Raw genomic sequence first — 19,351 nt, forward strand, 5'->3', positions numbered from 1 at the left:
GGAGGAATCGTGTTCCTTCTCTTTTGTGAGGAGCAAGAGGCAAACTCACGATACGTGCTCATTTTGTTAGAATAGTGCGCATTCGTCTATGATATAAAGATTTATTTCAACACGTATTAGAACAGATAGCACAAGATATATGTTCCGGAACAAGGCACGAATATGTTTACTGGTCAATCACATATGTATCATAGCTTTAGGACTGTTCGTGAACTTGTACCTAAGGATTGTTTCTGAAATCTGAAGCTGAGTGGCGCTAGCAATGCTCGTTGTAGCAAATAGAAGTGTAAAATAAATGCTCTTAATCTATGTCTAATAGGGAGTATTAAAGAACGAAAATTTCTTTATTTCGCCTCTCACGCTCTCTTCGTCGGTTCGTTATCTCACACTCCTACCTTTCTTGCTTTGAGTTTCAAGCTACACCTGTTCGCTGGGAGGAATTCTGGAGGAATTTGGATGGTTTGGAGGAATGCTGGAGGAATTTGTGAGAGAAAAATACTGTTTCGGATGAAAAAAAGAAGCGGATCCAGCCGGATTTAAGGGCACGCGAACGGAACCTGGTTGTGGTTTAAGCGTATGTGAAACGGCCATCCATATCAACGATGGCACAAACATTAATTGTTGTTTCGTCTTTCCTACTGTAGAAATCAGCCTTTGCCTGGCGGTTAACCTCAACGTTTACGTGCGTGCCATCTATAGCACATATGCATCCATCAAACCATGGTGAATGTGCAGCAAGTTTGTGGCTTACGCGAGCGTAGTTCCTATCTGCTGGCACTAGAACAGTATCTGCCCAACGATACATTACCTCGGCAACTACTGTAATCTTCCTGCTAACTGTAACAAACCGGGTTTTTGGAGAAGCCAAAAATACGAACTTTTTAAAAAAAATTTGAGCCAATGTGTGAAGCATGTAGTTGCTAGGTCAAACTAAGGACAATTTATAAATAAATTGTTGCACTCATATAGAATTGCTTGTAGGAGCTTGCCGGAGTTCCTTATTTGGTTTAGGGTTTTTGCGTTGGAGAGCTGCATGCATCACCGTTGGTGGCTTTCATTGGCTCGTCGACTTCCTGCCTATCTCGACCAGCAGCCAGCCGAGCCCGACTCCCATCCTCTATCTTGGCCTAGCCTGGTAAGAACAACCGGCCTAGCGCAAGCAACAGCGCACAGCCCAGCTTCCTTCCCTGCGTCTCGCGTACGCAGCACGCGCACGAAGGAGCTGCCGCCGCTCTTCCCTTCACGTGCATGCTCCTGTACGGCTCTCGTCTCCGGGACCCGTGCGTCAGCCTCAAGTGGAGAAAAGAGGAAGCTGAGGACGCTGTTCCCTTTCGTCGCTCGACCGTCAGCCTCGCCGTTATCGTCTTTCTTTTACCTGCCCCGTTACCTCCTTTTCCGTTCGAAGCGGAGCAGCTCGCCAGCCAAATGGCCGCGCCTCAGACGCCCCTTGCGCCCACGTCATCGGAACCCACGCCACAAATTGCGGACGAGTGCCTTGACCGCACCTAGACCAGCGCTGCGACCTCTCTGGGGCCCTCCAGCAGCTTCCTGACCTCCTCACCTACCCCTACCCATCCCACGGATGGTGGCCGCGTGTCCATGAGCACGCGACCCCGACGATCGCCCTCGTCCCCTGAAAGCTCCCTACCCTCACGAACCCTAACGGACCGCCTATAAGAGCAAGACCAAGCCCTCTCACTCGCCATCTCCATCCTGTCCGCCACCACAGAGCCCCTCCTTCCTCTCTGCCTTCTCCCCCATCCAAGGACGCCATGGCCGGGATGCCTTGAGGCCACGGCACCGCCGCAGAGCTCTGGGTCTGCACCGAGCCCCGCCGTTCTTTGCCACCGCGCTGCGAGCACAATCACCGAGCGACCTCGCCATCAAGCCTGCAACGCCGGACGCATCATCGAGCCGCGTGACCACAGAAACTCCACAGCCTCGCCAAGCCACGTCGCACGGAGACCTCGCAGCCACGGTTCCGCGTCAAGCCCCGGCGTCGACACCACGTCGAGCCGCCATCCACCTCGTCTCCATCATGGCCTTCACAAGCGGACGGTGAGCCTCCTCTTACCCAAGGTCCTGCCTTTAGCTGCCATCGTCACTGATAGGCCTTCGCGTCGCTAAACCTAGCGCCTTTGGTGTAGGAACGACCTCCTAGAGCCACCTCACCACAGAGCCCCCGACCGCGGTGCCCGAGATCCGATGCCACGCCACGCGACGTCTCGCACTGGGAGGTAGCTGAGCATAGCTCCCACTGCATTGCCGCTTGGGCTCTCCCCAAGGATGCTGACGCGGCCATCTCCCTTTACCAGAGCGAGCCACGACCACCTGCACCATCGTGGCCACGTTCCAGCAGCCTCAATGTCACCGTGACCCGCACTGCGCCCTCGGCACCACGACTCTGATGACCTCGTGGATGGGAGAGCCCTGATCCGAGCCACCACCGCACGATCTGCCTGCATCGAGAGCCCAACCTGCACCGGGCAATCTGATCTGCCTCCCACGAGCCCATCGGTGAGCCTCAAGCGCCCAAGCTCGTTACTTTAGCCGAGTTAGTCATCCTAAGCCTGTTCTGGCCTTTGACGCTGGCTCTGTTTGCCACATGCATAGTGCAACATCTCTGCCGCCGTTGGCCACCCATGGTTGCAGCTGTTCACCGAGACACACGCACAGCTAGCCACCGGCACCTAGTGCCTTGCCACCTGTCGCACTAGCCATACACTTCACGGTCATCCGCCCACCACTGCCATGGCCACGGTGGCGCCGTCATGGCTCGACGCCATGGAGGCATCTCGCACCTCAGTCGCACAGGCACAGCGTACCCACGGCGCCGTCCCGTTCTGGCCGTCTAGCCCCTGTAGAGGTAGCAAAGCCACCGGATCCAAGTCCGCCCTGCCATAGAACGTGGAAAGCCACCCCCTGACCCTAGGAACGCTGGTCGTGTCTACCTCACCGGACCACCGCACGCTCCGTGCTGCTGCTCTGCCACAGCCGTTCCGGCCATCTCCAGCCACCTCGTGTCGCGAGGATGCGCCGTCGAGCTTCACTGTGACCCAGCGCACCCTGTCGACTCACTGGATGGGGAGGAAGCCCTCGCCTTGCCCTGCTAACCACAGCCGCACAGTCACCAGGGTTTTGCCGTGTGTCCTCGCCATGGTGCGGACTCCGCCGCGCCGTTTGGTCGACGCCGGTGAGTCCTTCGATTACCAGCAGACCCCAATCGAACGAAAGGAACCTCTCCTTGCCCTGAATGGAGCTGCGACCACCTCGTCGTCGTCCGCCAGCGCCACCATGCCGCTATCGTCAATGACGGCCATGCCGGTGCCCTACCGCCACCTTCCTGCCCTCGGTCGCACATGCCGGGATGCTGTCGAGCCTCCCCGTAGCTTCTCTGGAGCTCGCAACTGCCCTGCCGCCGCAGCTGTATCACCCGTCACCACCGTCCCGCGCCACTGCTTCGCACGCACTGGCCACCGGAACCCTTGGCCTTGTCCTTAGTCCACCAACGCCCTCGCTGTGATCCCACGAACTCATAGAACCCATCTTCAGCCTTGCGGTGCCGCCGCCTTGCGCTGGCGCGCGAGCTCGCCGCCGGCGAGAGCCCTGCCGTGGGAGAACATAGAAGGGGAAAGGAGGAACCTATCATGGCATTGCGAACCCATTCTACCGTGAGCCAGGAAAGAGAAACGAAGAAGTGGACTTGGTCCACCATGGACCCTGCCTTAGGTCCATGGACCAGCGCATCTTGGTCTACCGTGAGCCACGCTCACGCCCATAGCCTAGAACCGAGCCCGTATGGAGCCCAGATGAGCCACGTGGATGGCCTCCCCGCGCAACACGTGTCCGAGCCAGCCCGGCCCAAATCCAGCCCTGTCCAGGCCCGCCAAGGCCCAGTCGGGACCCAAACCGGATGACCGTTGACCGGTCAGCATCGACCGTTGACTAGACCCACATGACAGTGACCCAAGAGCCTCGGTCCCACCTATCAGTAGCTGATGACATAGATGACGCCATGCTGATGTCAGTGGGACCCACCTGTCATTCATGATCTATGCCTATCTAAATCCACATATGCCATGCCCTTATGCAGGTTCCCTCGTTGCTACGGAGATGTGCTACTCCATTCGTGTGGTCGTGTCTTGGCTCTTATGTTGGGTTGTCGGGATTCTTGTTCTTATGATATGTTTGTTTGCCTAAGGACCATGCCTTCAAGCCGGTCGAGGGATCGTACCTTGTTCGACCATTTCGGTAGTGGGTTCGCCCCACCGTGGCCGTAATGGCGAGTGTAACTCGCGCCCTCACTTTTAGTTGTCTCCGATATACTACAATTATTAGAAATCCGATTCGGCCCTAGGACCTGGCCATTGTGGACTGAACATTGGTGCGGATATCACCCGCACACAATGAGCCCTTTGTGGCCTAACTTAGTGGACGAGTCGGGATATGATGATTGTAGAAGACGGATGTCAACTCGTGTAGGTTAAGCTCATGGCCGCGAGTTCGCCTCGCCATGACCATGGAGCTACGCCACTCTTTTGCTTTTACTTGCCTCTTCGTGCTCAAACCCCCGTATGCTTGTACCTTGTATGACCATCGCATTTCTTTGATTCCCGCGGTGACAACCGCACCGCTATGAATTAGAGAGATGTCTTAGTGCCAGTGCACCTAAGTCGGGTACCCTACGAGTGGTTTGCGCACTTGGTGTTTGTCGCTTCCTTCTAATGCCTCGTCTTTCGTCGTGGCGTGAGTGTTGGAAGAAGTAGACCTTGTCCCTTGTTGTTCTTGCTTTTGTTGCACCGTTAGCCCGCTCTGTTTGATTCCGTCTTGCCCATGACGATTGGATCAAAGACCGGACTATTCCCTTTGGGTTAGCGAAGCTATGGTCTATGTCGTACCTCGGACCCGTGCGTGTCGACCTGATTGTCCGTCTAAAACCATCTTCCCAAAGATGTGTCTGAGAACATGACATGGATGTGCCTAGCTAACCCCCGCATCTTTTGCCATGTTGAGCGACTCTCTTCTTGGCTCTCGACGTTATTGTGTCGTGTGGATCGAGGGAAAACCGTTGATGTCCAATCTCTTTGCGCTACCACTTTCTACCATAGCGAGCGAGCCGAAGTATGTTGGAGCCAAGTTACAATAGTGTTAATCGTTCTTGTCTGCTTCTTGTATCCAAAAAGTGACTTACGGGATAAGACTATAAGAGCCGAACCCCGTCGTTCTTCTTTCTTGGGGCCCGACTTCTAATCCCCGTCAATTCAATGATACCGGATCGAAAGATCGTGAGCCGTGGTGTTTGCTCTGGATAAGCTCTGGCTTAAACCGTTTGTCCTAAAGCCATACTGGCTTGGCCATGACTTAAGCTTGTGCTTAGCAAACCACCACTTGTGTTTCTTTGGCCCAAGGAGATCGGACAACCGCCGAGAGGGCTAAGCCTCGTGTCTTTTGTGTCTTGTTGGTGTTGTTGGATCTTCCTGCGTCTTGTCGTCTTTTCGGGTGTTGGGTGTTCTCTTGCCTTGCGTGTCGCTTCGCGGAGTAGCTGACGATCGGATCAAGAGAACGTGGGCGACGACAAGGACTGCGAAATGGAGTCAGCTCAGGAGGAGGTGACCCCGCTGATTGAACACCAACGGATGAATAAATGTACCACTACTACATCTACATCGCAGGTGTTATGGCAGTACCCTCTTTTAGAGAATCCTATTGGACATTGCATAATATCTAGAACTGCTAGCGCTTTATAATTATCCCTTTGCTAGTACTTTGATGCATGCTACTACCTAAGCCATTATTACCCTGAGGCAACCCACTCTACCACGTCACCCTGCTTTGCGCATTCGCTCGCTTATATATGCTTACTTGCCTGCTTGCTTGCATATTACACCACTATACTTATTATTAACTCCACGTCGCATTATATCGGGGATGTGATGCTGGTGGTGAACCCCCTAGGAAAGGATTGGCTATGGGTGCCGGACTTGGTGGTGTGTGAGCGTGCTGCGTGTGTCTTGGGTGCGTGGAGAGTGAGGGTTGTGTCGACCGAGCTAGAATAACGACGATCCTGGGGCGAGTCTTGCCATGTGGTGCTACCTGGGCACTTGGATATGGAATACCTGTGGCGGGTAAATGGTAATTGGAGGTGGCCTTGGGTGTGAACCTCAGAGAGGTGGAGCCCGGGGTAGAGGTGCTGTGGTGGCACGTAAAATGGAAACCCTGATGAAGACATTCTGGCTTGGTCAATCCCTAAGGACTTACTAGTACTCAGATTTACCGAGAATCCTTTACATCCCACTCGCCCTATATGGTGCGGGACGGTCGGACTACTTGGTAGAGCGATGCCACTACTGCTAGGCGAACGTGTGTAAGGAGATACGGAGCGCGTGGTTTTCCCCCACACCCTTCCGAGACTTCAGGAGGCCTTGTGGACCCGGCTCTTGACATCCGGAGGGCCCCGGCTCTGTCTATGACTCACAGTATCAGCCATCCCAGACTAGACTTGGGATGTTCCAGGGCTGAGAGGTAGGGTGGCATCGTTCTAGGCTAGCAAGCGACCGGAATTCTGCCTAGGAGATACATGGCTCCGAGGATGGCTAATCTTGTGGGTATGTAAAACCTCTGCAGAGTGTTTGGTCGATCAATCGATACATATGCTGACTTGTCGGCTATGTACCTTTCCTAGGTTTCGTGCCTCTAGATAGCGAGATGAGTCCTTCTTTCCTCCCTCTAGGTTTGGGGTATTTTCCGACCGTGAGCCTTGGGGGCTGCGGGCCGTTGAGACAAGTGCCGAGAGGGAGTCGGCCTGTCGACCTGAGTGTATGAGATGAGATGTGGTGATGGTGGTGTGGTTATGGTTGGGATGGGTTGGTGGATGGATATGGATGGATGTGGATGTGTGTGCCTGGGAATGTGTTAAAAACTGGATATTATTATTACATTACTACTGTTACTTACTTCTCATGCGCTAAGGATGCAAACCACAGCCAAATGTTAGGATCGCCAGATCCCCTTGTTTTATCTTTTTCACTAAAGCTCATCGGTGCTGACCATGGCCTGCACACATCTGGCGGTGTGCAGATTTTCCTGCTTCTCAGAGATGCTGACTTTAGAAGGATTAGGAGGTCTCGTGCCTACGCTCAAGTTTGGTTCGAAGATGGAATCTACGCTGCACTATGCCAACTCTGATGATAACCCGTGAAGGAGGAGCCTTCACTCGACAGTCTTCCGCTAGATTAACTCTGTAATAGGTGTGTTTCCTAGTGATGTAATATCTGGTATTCTTGTAATCTTACGATGTATGACTGTGATATCGACTGATATATTATAATATGATGGAATCAACTATTGATTTCATCATATTATAATTCATTCTGTGGATTTTCCCTTCGCGGAAAATTGAGGATGTTTCACTAACTGTATCTAAAGACCTTTCAAACCTATCCTTGCACTCTCTACTAGCCGATTGGTGGGCACAGGTCTAGATGTACATGCCTAGAGCTTCTACTGAGGTGCACTTATCTGTTTCTGGCAGCCCATACGGCAGCTCTGATGCGACCTCCCGTCTCGTCGGCCACTCTGCAGTGTCGAGCCGTCGTCCGGCTAAGATTGCGGGAGTGGTTGGCGCATTAATGGGACATGACGCTCTGTCGGGGAGCCCGGTTGAGGCAGAAGCGAGGGTTATTGCCGAGCCGGCTTTGAGTGATACGGAGAATCGCTGTCTCGTTCGAAGCTTTACGCGCGGGGCCTCTCACAAGGCGGAGATTTGGTTCCTCGTCGAGGCCTCCCGTGCGTGGCCTCGCGCGAGGCGGAGATTTGACAGGCCGTCGAGGCCTCCCGTGCGAGGCCTCGTGCGAGGCGGAGACTAGGTGGGCTCGGACAATGTCGGAGGTCAATCGATGGTTTACCTCTTGGCTTTGTCTTTGATAGGGCTTAAGTGATTCTTTCGGCAAATGTTCGGGGTACCCTATTTTATGGTACCCGACACCCGGCGACCCGAACTCGCACTCAGGGGCTCGGCAAACGCGATAAAACCCCTCGCTCAACATGAGAAAAGCCCCTAGAAGAATAAATCCACTCCTCCAGGGCCTCGGGGGCTACACCCGACGGGTGCGCTCGCGCGCACCCACCGAGGCCTCGAGTACGAAATACCATCCCGCTAGGAGCTGTCGTGAGCCAAGTCTCATCAAAACCTCAAGAAGCGCGCTCACACTCTCCCCGAGGCACGGGGGCTACTGTCGGATACCATAAAAAGGGGTGCCCTAAGCAAGAACCGAAAAAATCGCTTAGACCTTGTAAAAATTGAAGCCAAGAGACAACCATCGGTAAACCCCCACCTTATCCGAGGCTTGGCTGGACCGCCCGGCCCACCTCGAACAATATTCGGGCTCACTCGAAGCGGGCTCGGCCTAGAACGAAACCATGAGGCCTCGGACAAGGTACCGATTCTCCGCCTCGCCCGAGGCCCCGCGCGTAAGGCCTCGGACGAGGTACCGATTCTCCGCCTCGCCCGAGGCCCCGCCCGTAAGGCCTCGGACGAGGTATCGATTCTCTGCCCCGCCCGAGGCCCCGCCCGTAAGGTCTCGGACGAGGTACCGATTCTCCGACTCGCTCGAGGCCAGCTCGGCATCAACCCCGTCACCTCCGCCTTGACCGACTTCTCTGACAGGACGTCACATCCAACCATCGCGTCCAACCACTCCCGCGACGTCAGCCGAACGACGGCTCGATATAGCGTAGTGGCCGACGAGATGGGAGTCACATCGACGCCGTGCCGTCTGGGACAGGACGAGGCAGGGGTTGTGACGTACGATGCCTAAAACCCAGACATCTCGAGATGTCTGGGTTTTAGGCATCGTACGTCACAACTTGCTCGGAAACTTCTAAATTTTTTATCACAGCCTCTACATGCGATGACACGACACATCGACAAGTTTCGTGATTTTCGGACTTCGTTTGCATTTTATATAATTAAAAAACACTTTTTTAACAAGTTGGTGGTCATGTTTCGTGAAACAGATGTTCGAAATTTCACGAATGTCCCTGCACACAGCCCAGTTCAAATTTACTTTTTCGAGAAAAATTCAAGTAAACATAAAAAATTAAAAAAATATACCAAAAAGTCATAGAAAAGTTCCAAATTGGAACATGTGCTTCAAGGTACTGTATAAATGCCACAGAAAAAATTTGAAAACAAAAATAAAAAAATAAAAATACTTTACCGAGTGTCGGAATTGACACTCGACAAATGAACCTCTTTGCCGAGTGCCAGGCTTGCAGCACTCGACAAAGACAGCACGTTTGCCGAGTGCTAACGGTCAGCACTCGGCAAAGGATGACGGAGGGGCCACCGGCGTCGGCTGAGGTATTTTGCCGAGGGTTATTCTTTGCCGAGTGTCTGACACTCGGCAAATAGGACGTTTGCCGAGTGTCCCTCTTTGCCGAGTGTTTGACACTCGGCAAGGACGGCCTTTCACTCGGCGAACTGCCTCTTTACCGAGTGCGGCACTCGGCGAACTGCCTCTTTGCCGAGTGCCCATGTTTCGACACTCGGCAAAGCGCCAAGCACTCGACAAAGAACGCGTCTCCCGTAGTGTGTAGTATTTTTTGGAAAAGTTTTTGAAACTAAACAAGCACTTATACTCCATCCCGACTAATCAATGCAGCACAGTACCATCCACCAATTGTTCATTCATGTTCGAGCTGCCCCGGCCCATATTGAGCACGCACTGTCACACGCCTCGTTCGATCCATCGTCATTTGACGGGTCGTTATTGGTAGCCTAACAACATGCTAGGTCACCGTGGAAGTACTACCAACGAAAGTCACAGCTCAGCACAAGCACAGGGAGAAGCTGAGGCCTGTCGACTCTCCAGTCTTGGTTCTATCAGATCAGTTTTATTAGTCCATCTCACTCACTGCCACTGCCTCGCCCGCCATTCAGATTCACGCACCAGGACGCATGGCCAGCCAAAGTGAATCGTTTTTCCCGAGGTTTAGTTTACTGGCAGCACTGCTCGCCAGTGCTCTGCTTACCAACGCAAGCAAGCCATTAGCTAGGCGGGCCGTGATGCGATGCGGTGCTAGCAACATCTAAGGACGGACGGACGACCTGGCTTGGTTAATCTGGTCGCCAGTCGCTCTTGCATTGCATGCTCTGCTCTCGATCGCACACTAATTAATCACATCACGTCATCACCTCCTCCTCCTCGTTGCTTACCGCCAAACAGGGGAACCACCCTGGTGCTGGCTTGCAACAGCGACGGCTGCAGACTCTTGGCTCTCGTCCTAGCGATCTCCCCGTCCCCCGGGCCTGGAGCTGCGTCTGTGTGGAACGGAACACAGCAACTACTGAAATTTTGATTGATATCACCGGAATTCAGACGCTGTACGTACTGCTTTATTTCTTCCAGTTCCAGACATTAGGGACCTGTGAGAGCCAGAGTGTATACGGCCCCGTTCGTTTCGCTGAAAAAACAAGCCGAAACACTGTTTCAGCTGATTTGTTGAGAGAGAAAAACACTATTTTAATTAAAAAAAAGCTAAAAAGTACGGATTATAACATAAACGAACAAAGCCACAGAGTGATGTGATACAGTACAAAGAACATGGATCCAGCCATGAACTCCATGTAACAGTGAGGTAGCTGCTGCTCTACTGCAGCTAATTAAGGTGGGGGTCGTACTCCTACTCTGGACTGGAGGTAAAGCTGAGCTAAGCCTGCCATAGTGCCATGGTCCTTAGGGCTTCTCCGATCCACTCCCACCGGATCCGGCTCCAATCCACGTATACTCTACACTACTGTTCCATGAAAATGCCACTAGCTCTTGCCACAAAGTTTATTGGCTGGTTTACGGCCGGTCACCAAGCTATCTACTTTCGGGAACGAGCCTTCCGCGGACATAATATACAGCTGCAAAACCCGCAGGGCCAGCCGCATACACAGCATCCCTCAAATATCTTGTGGCCAACGAGTGAAAGAAAGCTGCGAGGTACAGGAACAAGATCATAATAACGGCACATGACCGGCACAACGACGAACCAGTTGACCTTGTCGGCGCCGTCCTGGAGCGTGGCGAGCGCCGTCCTCGAGTGTGGCGAGCGCCATCAACACGAAGGCGCCCATCGATCCATGCATATGCAATTAGCTTGCTAGCTATAGCTCTCAAATGACAAATCGATCTCTTCACTAAAAATACGTACGTGCAGGCGCATATATGCATACGATACGTACGTCGATGCAGGCCTTGTGGAAGCGGCTCATCGGCCGCAGGGGCAACTCATCGCTGGTGTCGTCGTCGGATTCCTCGTCGGCCTCGTCATCGGGGACCTCGAGGATGAGGCGCGCATGGCAGTTGCGACGACGACGACGGCGGCCTCGAGCTGTGGGCCGCTAGTGTTCGTCGTCGTGGAGGAACAGCCGTAGAGCCTCCGCCCAATGCCAGACTATCGTGACAACACTAGCGGTAGGGTTCGGGAGATGCGGGTTCTAACAGTTTTCTCTATTGTCCAACGGGCTCGGCGGGTTGAAAGACGTTGGGCCACAAAGAAATCACAGTTGAGCCACAATAGCCACGAAGATAAATTTTGTGGGGCGAGCGGGCGGGCTACGCTAACAACCCGCCCCGCCTGCAATCGTACTAACGTCACAATAATTTGGGTCAGGTGATCGTTGGTAAGCCTACATAGGCCCGTTCGCTGGTCTGAACTTTGGCTGAAACTGGCTGAAAAATACTGTTCCGGCTGAATTGTTGTGAGAGAAAAATACTGTTCCGGCTGAAAAAACAAGCCAAACAAGCCAAATTTAAGACAAGCAAACGGAGCCATACTGTCCTTGACTACTTTTCAAGCCCATTTCCTATGAGAGCGACACCATATACATACACCAATACATAAGGTTGATACCATATACATACCACCATGACACCATGTACTAACAGGCTATTTTTTATATTTGGCCTCTTTCGAGATTATAAAAAGCTTTATTCTTCTTTATTACTAATGGACAAATGTCTTTTTATTTTTTTTTTCCCTATATATAGCTTTGCCACTTTGCCAGTAGCTGCCGCCGACCAGCCCATATGTACTAACAGGCTATAAGTTTTGGCCCAGCACCCAAAACATGGGCCTGTTTGGAATGCGGGATTTTTTCCCCATTCCTGCGTTTTTCCTGTGAAATTGAACTGATTCCTGTGAAATTCCTGTGTGATTCCTGTGAAATTCCTACGTTCCAAACAGGCCCTAAGCGGAGCGAAAAAGGAAGCACACACAGCCTATATATAGCTTTGCCACTTTGCCAGTAGCTGCCGCCGACCAGCCCATATATATACCAGGTGCAGTTGTGGCCCATGCGAATTCGCAACGGCTCTCGAGCTCTGTTGCGGTTGTTAACGAGCCAAGCACCTGGCTGCATCCTGATCTCATGTTGCCCAGCCCAGAGAATGTTAAAATTTGCTCTGAATATGGGCTGCATCCTGATCTCATGTTGCAGCAAGGCTAGTTCAGCATCTGAAAATTTGCTCTGAATCGAAGAGGCAACGCTTGAGAACGAGTCTGTTGGCGATAAATGGGCGCTGCCTGTGGCATTCTTCATCCATCTCGATTTGCAGGTGCAGATCAACGATATTAGATACATAGTATAAGCTGTGCTGTGTGCATACATGCGTACGGAGCAGTATAACTTAACGATGTTTCCTGAATTCTAGCTACCTACTAGTATAATCTTTGCTGATGACGAATCAAAAGAATGGAACCTACCCCTCAATGCAATCTCCTGAAATTTCACGCCAAGAACCAAGAGCCAGAGAAAGAATGGACAAGATCGAGCGATGAAACCGGCCGGGCACGGGGCACGGGGCACGGGGAGGCAGCCACCGCCACCGTGCAGCATCGCAGGTGATTGATGATGCCGCTGCCGGGCTCGCCGTTCGCCGGGTGCTCACCTCGATGAGGAAGATCCTCAGTGGATGCAGATGCCCGGGAGCTTCCACTGGAACTTGCCTGCGCGGCGCTCGTCGGGTGTGCCGGCGGTGTAGTTCCTCCAGACGTCGAGCACCCCGCGCAGGTCGTGGAGCTTGGCGCCGAGGCCGACGCAGCAGTTGGCGTGGAGGGTGCAGATCTTGTTGAGGTCCTTGCTGAGCTGGCAGAAGCCGCTGATGTAGGCGGTGTCGAGGAACTGGATGGCGAGGTCCAGCTTGGGCGCCATCTCGTGCTTGATGAGGTTGAACACGTCCTGCTCGTGCTTCCCGAAGAAGCGCCACCGGCCCTGCTGCCACGCCCTGTAGAAGTCGATGGTCCTGGCCGACGACCGCACGAAGAGGAAGCCGCCGTTGGGGAAGTTGCGCAGGCTGTAAGGGTCGCCGATGTACACGTCGCTGGAGATGGCGATGTCCGCCGCCATCGAGATGTGACGGAACGGGTCACGGAACCACATCACGTCCACGTCCTGCACCCAGCAACAAACGCAACCATATTATAGCCATATATGTGATTTTACTACTATTTTCTTCTTCGTCAATCATCCGTAATAAAGCTAGTACTAACGATATGCGTGTCCGGGCGAGCCTCGCGGTCACGGCGGGTCCGGGTCCGGGCGGCGCCACCGGCCACCGGCCAGAAGAAACCTACGGGCTTACGGCACCGTTTGTGTCTGTCACGGCGCGCGGCCTGGATGGAACTTTGTGGCCACTCAAGTTCCAACTCACATGAGTATGACCATGATGCCTGCCGAGGGCAGCCAGGCAGATCATCGACGACAGCAACCACCCTGCGTACAGTACAAGACATTCTCAAAGTCCAAGTTGAGCAGCAGTAGCTGCCGTTGGAGAGCAGCGCGGCGCTCGTCGCAACTTAACAACCAGAGGACTACTGGATTGTTCAACCACCACCTCAGATGAGTAGAACCCCGTGTAACGAACTCACGTCGATTGCCCGTGTAACGCGTGCGTAATTGATGATCCACTATTTTGCAACAACGAATATTCTGAAGAAGTGAACAGTAGTACTGACCGTGAAGAGGAAGTTGTAGCCGAGTTCGAGCACCGTCTGCTGGAAGCGGTTGCGCCCCCACATCATCTCGAGGTAGTCCTTGCTCATGAACATCTTCTCGGAGCGGTAGTCGACGCCGTTGGAGGTGCGGAGGAAGTAGCAGTGGCGGTGGACGGGCTTGCAGCCCTCGTAGGCGGCGGGGTCCATGGTGACGATGACGAGGTGGTCCAGGAGGCGCGCCACGCCGCCCTCCCCGGTGCGGAAGCTCTCGAAGAAGAGGTCGAGCAGGGAGCCCGGGCGCGTCCACGCCGCGTTGATCTGCGTCATGATCACCGTCCGGTCCTTGGTCGCCGCGCGCGCCAGAACCTCCTCCAGGTCGCCCCACGGCGACGGGGCCTGCAAATGCATTGTTTTGATTATAAAATCATCAGTTGGTCAGGAATAGAATGTAGGCTCGTTGCAAATCAGTCAATCTTGTTTGATGATTAATTCTGTGACTATTATGCATGATGTAAATTCTGTGACTATTATGCATGATGAACCACTGAGAGCAACTCTAGCATGGCTCCTACTTGAGCCCCCAGAGCTAAATATGGGGGCTCAGGTCAAAAATCTAACTCCAGCAGGGCCCCTACTACGGATCCCAAATTTGTGTGGGCACCCAAATCCTCTCACCAGACCCCATTTTGGTTGAGCCAACAACCCGGCCCCATCCGTGTGGGCGCTGCAACTCTCCCTCCGGTGGCTTCCTCCGATGAGCTCCGCGCGACCAGATCCACGGAAGGCAGGGACGGAGGGCTCGCCGGTTCCTCCCCTTCGCGCCGCGCCCTTTCTCCTCCACCCGAGCATGCGCAAGCTCGAGCGTGCGCCCCCTGCCATGGCGTCCGCGACCTTTCCTCCCCGGCGTCGGCCCCTTCTCCTCTGCCGCCGCCGTGTGCGCACGGGCCCGCTGCTCCTCTCTGCTCCGCCGTGCAGGCCTCCCTCTACTTCGCCGTGCGGGCTCGGTACCCTCTGCTTGGCCGCGCGAGCTCGGCCCTCGCAGCCCTGCCGGAACAGGCGAGCGCTCGATCTGCACGCGTCATGGTATGTGGGGTGGATTTCAGAGGAAGAAGATAGATTTGACCCAATGACAAGTGGGCCCCTTTATGTCATTGTCTACTAATATAGATTTGGGGGGCCTTCGTTTTGGGGCTACTGCTGGAGTGGAAGCACAAATTTAGAGTAATAAAAATAGGGATAGGCACCCAAATATAAAATGTGGGCTCTAATTTGGGGGCTACTGCTGACTAATGGAGTCGAGTCGGTTCCAAAGTTGGATGGTGCGACTGCGCTGTGCGCTGCATCGCCGTCATGCATGTGATCTGGCTGGCAGGTGAATATAAAGCCAGGTGACCAAAACGGGGGTGCAGCAATGGTGGTTGGGCACACGGGGCCGCGCTGCCTGTTCGTTAACAGCCAACGGGCGGCGCGGTGCCAGCAGCCATTAGGTGAACAGCTGCATCCGATGCGGTAGCATTTGGGTACAATATACGGTGAAGGTGGGTACGTACATTATTATTTATACATACAACGGCAATCAATCAATGCCATTTCTGCGCCCGGTTGGTTTGGTCTTGTTTGGCTAATAAACCATAGCTGAAAGTATCGCTGGCTGATTTAGTGTAAGAGAAAAATAATATTCGTTAGCTAAAAAAATACGGTTTATAAGTCGAACAAGCCACAAACAAGACGTTGAATGCTAACGGTCCCACCGGCATATACTCATATACAGTATGTCATCAACTTAAGGAAGTGAAGAGAAGCATTACTCTTGCTGTAGTTGTGCCGCTGTATATACATGTGCGCCGCTCCACTCCACATATTCAGCGTATACGTTTGTTAGTTTCGACCAAAGTTTATTAGCAAGCCACCGATATTTTTCTCCGACAACAAAACCACCACTAACGACCTTATCGACCCAGAAAACAATAGCGAACATGCCGGTACAAAAATAGGTCGTGCACGTCGCTCGGGAAACGCTGTGCAGTAGTGCTGGTACATGAACGCGTGCGTGATAGCCGTCGTGTGATCGTGTCCTGCGCTCGTAGCGTCAAGGATGGGCAGGGCAGGGGCAGGGGCAGGGGCAGGCAGGCAGGGCGGAGTGGCGCGTGGGTGAGCGCCAATCATGGGCCGTCGATCACGGGGCGGTTCCCGAGGCCGCGTGCACCGCCGCGGCGGACACGTGTGGACGTGGCAGGGAAGCAGTGGTGGCGGCGGTGGCGATCTGGTGGAGGTGTTGACGACGACGAGCAGTAAAAGCGTATGCCTGCCGACAGACAGCGGATACACGGCCAGCCAGCCAGACAGCCTACAGGGGGAGTACGCGTACAGACTGCAGCTGTTGTGATCTCCGGCGAATGGTGCCGGGTTAGCAACAGAGCCATGCCCATGCGATGAGTCATTCACTAGCAGTATCCACTTCCTGTCGTCTGGTAACATGTGGAGAAGACAACAGATGATGAGGTGGTTTTTAATCGTAAGGTAGTTTGGTAGCAGTATCACTAGCAGTATCCCAAGGTAGTTTGGCTGGTCGACTGCACAGTATATTTCGGATGGTTTCGGATAATTTAATAGTATTATGTGAGATAGAAGTCCTAACATGACCAGCCGAACGCCTTTACTCTCTAGTGTAGGAGTAGTTTAGTTCACGGGGACACGGGAAAGTGGTTGTGTCATCAACAAAACAAAACAAGGAAAGCACGAGGGGATTAGCATCGAGACGTGAGCTGGTGTGTAGGGCGGCCCGGCTGGTTCTGGCTTTTGGAGTTTAGGCTTTGGGAGATATTGATAAACTAGTCACGCTTTTGTTACCCGGTCGCCGTCCGCCGACGTAACTTGCTCAAAGGGGATTCTCCCGTCCTGTCTATTTTTTGTGTTCGGTTTTTTTCTATTCCACCCTTCGTTCGTCAGTTGTTGGTGACACGTTGCATCCCTCCCTGGACTGACTCCGGTTTTATTCTGCTCCATTGTGAGAGGAAATGACTGTCGGCTGACTGACGAGCCTGGCTGAAACCATAGTGCGACCAGGGCACCGACTCCATTCACGAGCTTGTACTGTTCCTGTTGTTTGTGTTGTCTCGGAATCAGAAATGATGAAGAAGAGGAGTAGGAAAGTACACGTATCAGATGACTGAACTGCATTTCTCTGGCGAATGGTGAGCTGATCGCTCAAACTACCGATGAAATTGAAGGAAACTACTGATCGGTTCCAAACCCTGCCCTCCCCTCCCCAATCCCCCATCCCCCCTCCCCCAATCCCAAAAAAAAAATCGTCAGAAATGATTGGTGTTTGGAGGAAGCCCTCGCTCCGATGATCAAGCGCAACTGCTTTAGTATAGTAAAACAAAACCGCACGCAACCAGGATTGATCACCGAGAAGTCGAAACTGGAGCAGCGGACGAAATTACGGAAAGCGAACGGAAGGGAAGAGAAGGCGGCGCAGGTACCTGGACGGGCGCGGGAGCCGGCGCCGGGGTGGCGGTGGCGGCCAGGGCGGCCGGCGCCGCGTCGGCGAGGCGCTGCAGGTCCTCGGCGGTGGAGTTGTCGGGGGCGGCGGAGGAGGTGAAGGCGGAGATGTCGACGAGGCGGCGCGCGGGCGTGGCGGACATGAAGAAGAGGACGCAGACGGTGGCCATGGCGGCGCCCAGCACGAAGGACACCAGCGGGCTGACGCTGCTCATGTCGCCGCCCTTCATCCTCGCTCCTCGCTCACGAGGGACGGACGGAGGGGGATGCCGATCGATCCCTTGCCTACTTGGTGGTGCGGCGGGTTCAGTTCAGGTTCTTCTGGGTTTGTTGCTGCTGCCCGTTGCCGTGGCGAGGCGAGACGTGGGGTGGGGTGGATGCGGAGGAACAAGGACGGAACGCGCGAGGGACGGGAGCGGGGACACGGGACGGGACGGGATGGGATGGGATGGGATGCCGAGGCCCTTTTAACACGCAAGGCACTGGGACTGCGAGGTGGGGCCAGGCCAAGTGCGGAACGGGTGGTAGTCAAACGAAACGAAAGGGAAAGAAATGTCGCGTCCCGGTCCCGGTGCCGGTGCCGGTGCCGGCGAGGCGACAGATCATCGTCGCCGTATCATTTGGATGATCCCGCCCCCAACCACGGCCACGGGGTTTCCGCGCGGCCGGCGGGGTTGGTCTGTCGGGTTGGACTCTGACCCGCTTCGGCAATCGGCGATTTGCCTTTCTTTGGTCGTCCGTTCGGTCCGCGTCCGCGTCGCGCGGCCTTCAGCATGTTCGGTTGCTTGTTTACAGAGAAGTACCGCTGGCGGGTTTATACGAGAGAAAAATATTGTTCTGACTAGAAATTTACGATCGTTTACGACAAGCCACAGTCAAACGAACAGACTTCTGTGTAGAATAGTACTTTTTCATCTGACGGATAGTATTTTCCTCTCATAATAAATTAATTAACAATATTTTTAGTCATAACTTATCAGTGAAGCGAACATGATACAAATCGAATTAGACTACCTGCACCAGCCAATCTGCCTCCCGTTCTCGGCAAGTTTGTTGTTGCCTGCGCCTGTTCCGAAGCCGTGTGGATGGGTAGGCGAGTAAACTGCTGCAGGACCAGCTGACCCTGCACCGTAAATCACGCTGGAATACAACTGCTGCTGGTACGATTGTGTGCTATAGTAGTCTGTTGAAAGTTTTTCCTAAGGCCAGAAACAGACGCTGTGTTCCAAAAAGTTTCCCAAAAAATGCTACAGTAGCCATCGCATCGAATCTTGCGATACGTGCATGGAACATTAAATGTAGATGAAAAAAAATTGCACAGTTTGGTTGGAAATCGCGAGACGAATGTTTTGAGTCTAATTAATCCATGATTGAACACTAATTACTAAATAAAAACGAAAATGCTACCGTAGCCAAATTCTCAAATTTCACGAACTAAACACAGCCTAAACCGCTGCAGGGCCAGCTGACCCTGCACCGTAAATCACGCTGGAATACAACTGCTGCTGGCCTAGCTGGTACGATGGTGTGCTATAGTAGTCTGTGTTGAAAGTTTTTCCTAAGGCCAGAAACAGAGTGGAAGAATGTGTGTGTGGCCAAGGGCCAAGGCCAATGGAAGCAGGCGAGCAGCTAGGGCCTCATGCATGGGCATGGCTATGCTAACTAGCAGCCTTTTGACCTGCAAACACTACAGCTGTTTGTTCGGTATGCTTTATTGCTGCTCCATGTTTCCTTTTCTTTATTTTCTTATTACTAGGTCATATATACGTGAGCAAGCCAAACTAGCATATAATATAGTCCAAGGCTGGCAACTTCGATAAGGACTAGTATATACTAGTACTACATACCAGTACCAGTTGGACGG

The 19,351-nt window shown here is 53.4% G+C and overlaps 1 protein-coding gene across 2 annotated transcripts; it reads right to left on the minus strand.

The window, feature by feature from the left end:
- Nucleotides 1–12,606: 12,606 nt before the first annotated feature.
- Nucleotides 12,607–17,921, minus strand: LOC136514257 (uncharacterized protein At4g15970-like). 2 transcript variants are annotated; one of them, XM_066508245.1, is made up of 4 exons: nucleotides 17,469–17,921; nucleotides 16,834–17,082; nucleotides 14,005–14,379; nucleotides 12,607–13,441 (listed from the first exon to the last, which is right to left on the minus strand). In XM_066508245.1, exons 1-4 carry the CDS (start codon nucleotides 17,715–17,717, stop codon nucleotides 12,956–12,958), a joined length of 1,359 nt encoding a protein of 452 aa, XP_066364342.1. In that variant the 5' UTR covers nucleotides 17,718–17,921; the 3' UTR covers nucleotides 12,607–12,955. The 2 variants fall into 2 exon arrangements, with proteins under 2 accessions (XP_066364342.1, XP_066364350.1); XM_066508253.1 differs by lacking the exon at nucleotides 16,834–17,082.
- Between the last annotated feature and the right edge of the window lie 1,430 nt (nucleotides 17,922–19,351).

Source organism: Miscanthus floridulus, chromosome 2 (assembly GCF_019320115.1).
Source record: "Miscanthus floridulus cultivar M001 chromosome 2, ASM1932011v1, whole genome shotgun sequence".
In the NCBI taxonomy this organism is placed as follows: domain Eukaryota; kingdom Viridiplantae; phylum Streptophyta; class Magnoliopsida; order Poales; family Poaceae; genus Miscanthus; species Miscanthus floridulus.